The sequence below is a fragment of the Castanea sativa genome, chromosome 3 (assembly GCF_040712315.1).
Source record: "Castanea sativa cultivar Marrone di Chiusa Pesio chromosome 3, ASM4071231v1".
NCBI classification, from domain to species: domain Eukaryota; kingdom Viridiplantae; phylum Streptophyta; class Magnoliopsida; order Fagales; family Fagaceae; genus Castanea; species Castanea sativa.
The window spans coordinates 19504982-19507711 of NC_134015.1; the positions used below are offsets into that span (position 1 = coordinate 19504982).

General features: G+C 33.2%; 1 protein-coding gene across 1 annotated transcript; it reads right to left on the bottom strand.

The window, feature by feature from the left end:
* Positions 1-682: 682 nt before the first annotated feature.
* Positions 683-2240, bottom strand: LOC142629984 (trans-resveratrol di-O-methyltransferase-like). Its single transcript, XM_075804042.1, has 2 exons — positions 1425-2240; positions 683-1005 (listed from the first exon to the last, which is right to left on the bottom strand). Exons 1-2 carry the CDS (start codon positions 2202-2204, stop codon positions 703-705), a joined length of 1083 nt encoding a protein of 360 aa, XP_075660157.1. The 5' UTR covers positions 2205-2240; the 3' UTR covers positions 683-702.
* Between the last annotated feature and the right edge of the window lie 490 nt (positions 2241-2730).

The window sequence follows — 2730 nt, forward strand, 5'->3', positions numbered from 1 at the left end:
ATGCTTTCTTGAATTCTGATTATGAATTTCTGATTGATGCTACTTTTAATATTCATTAATCTTTCATATCATTCATACTCTAAACTTGGGATGATGGATGTTTAATACTTTCTATGTTTTGGATTGTTATGTTCTAGGTGTTCAGTAATCTTCATATATCCTTTCATAGGTGGGTAGAAGTCACTTGTACACAGCTCTGAATACATCATGCACGGCAGATCTTATAAACTTCTTATGGAAGTTCAGGACTTGAGGAAAAAGTGTATTTAAACCTGATTTTTATTTAATCATTTTTATTTAAGTATCATATATTTAATATTGAAAATTAAGAAAAAAAAATTTGTTTTAATTATTGTACTTTGTTTTAACACAACTAAAGGAAAGCTCATGTACTTTAGATTTAGTTTTCTACCATATATTTGTGTGGTTTGTATTGGTGAATATTCTTGCCAATTAAAAAATAAATAAAAAGAAGGTACCCTGCACATAGTGCTTGTCAAAGGCTAGTTAAGATAATAGGAAGATACTAAAGCACAATTTATTATGCTTAATTATGATATCTTACCATAGGCAGATTCAAGATTGATAGAAGTTTAATTCCTATGCTTGCAAGCATTATTCTAAGGCATCGTGATTAACACATAATAACTATTTGTCAACAATCTTTGCCAGCTTAACATACACATGTATGTGTTTATCTCTTTAAGGATAAATCTCAATGAGGGACTTCATGCCAAATGATGACACAATGTTGTAGTGGCTAAAGCCAGCCTCCAAGAATAGCTTCTCCCATTCTTTCTGGTTTCTCTCTTTTCCAGTGAGCAAAACCATCATTAGTGCATCAAGGAGGAGCTTTGCTGTGGTAACATCATGTTCATCCTTCTCCTCATTTATCATGATGTCTATGATAATTACCTTCCCTTCCTTACCTTTGCCCATAATAGCCTCTTTGCAATTTTTCAGTACGTTGACACATTCCTCATCGCTCCAATTATGTAAAATCCACTGCCAAAAGTATTATAAATTTAGAACAATCCAAATTGAGAACTTCATATCTTTAGACTATAGCGTCTTTTAAATTTAGCTAACTTCAAAATATCCTTATGGAAGTCTGGAAATTTATCATTTATTTCAATCACATGCAGTTACCTACCTATTACTTCTTTATCTAACTGTTTGTAAACATGTTATGGAAAGTAATTGTGTTTAAAAACTTTTGTACATCATATGGATGGTACATATATATAATCCGAAAGTGTATGCACTGTCACATCATAAAATTTTAAATAACATGATACATTTTAGTTTGTCAAATCCAGAAAATAGAGTACTAACAATGAACTAATAATTAAACTCTCTCAAATTTAAGTGATATTGAGATGATGCTATTCCAAATATTAAAGACACATTAGTATGTCATATACCTTGAATAGAATAGCATCTGCAGGAGGGATATACTGAAACATATCGCCACCAACATATTTCAGATTTTTACTATCTGGCAAGTTTGCAACAACATGTGGGAGGTCAAGCACAGTGCATTTCATGTGAGGAAATGTCTCAGAAATAATCCTTGCCATTGTCCCAGTACCACCTCCAACATCAACCAATGAACCTAAACCCTCAAAAATGGGCTTGTAATCCTTAATAACCAAGTTCATCAATAGGGAATCACTGGCCATTGCTTCATTGAAATTGTTATTGAATTCTGGGTTTTGGTTGCAATGGTCCCAGAAACCCTTACCATGTGTTTTCTCAAAGGGTGTGAGCTCACTCCCTTGAAACCAATCTCCCAAGAACTGCCATGGGCTTAAAAGAACAGGGTCAAGCATTGCCAGAACATATGGTGAAAAGCTAGTGACATTATCTTTGAGGATGAGCCTAGAAGAAGGTGTGAGAGTATAGGCTTCTTCTTCTTTTACTTTTTCTTGGTTTTCATGAACTATTGTTTTAGTGAAGAAGCCAGAGTGCACCAACAGTCGCATAAGCCTGTGCACACAGCTAGTTTTTTTGGGATGAATATGAAGCTTAGAGACTAGCTCTGGGAGAGTGATGGGTTGGCCATGGTTGTGGATTATGTCAGGAATGCCTAGCTGAATTGCACATTTAAGTGACATGGAATCTATGTAGCTAAAAATGTGTTTAAACAAATGACACTGAACCTGAAATAACTCACTCACTCCCTCACCATGAATGAGATCCATTTTAGTGCTTATCTCCTCAACTCTAAGCTTCTTTCACTTCTCTGTGAGGTCCAGCTGCTGCTTTTTATACATAGATGGCTGTAGATTAGATTACAGTACACACGAGCCCAATTCATTACAGGGCAAATTAACAAGAGTTAGATAGAAACGTGGTTTGGGCCTTTGGGAGGGGGGCCATGTTCCATGTTAAACACATGTAAGTTTTCTAACACTATTCATTTACTTGAATGAGGTCCAAAAAATCAATAATGTTAAAAATATACTTTAATGTCTAGTAAACTAAAAATTAGCAAGCGTAATTGAATTTTATTTTTCAAATTTTTGTGAACTTTAAAAAGAAATTTATTTGAAATTTATGTGTGAATTTAGCAACTAATTATAAGCTAATTTTTTGCTTAAATAATATATTATTTATATGTTCTATACAAAAAAACTATGTTTCACCTTTTTGTCTTGTATTATATAAAATAAGTTATTGAAAATAAATAATTTGCAAAATGCACGCTTCAAAGTTCCTGAAATTTCT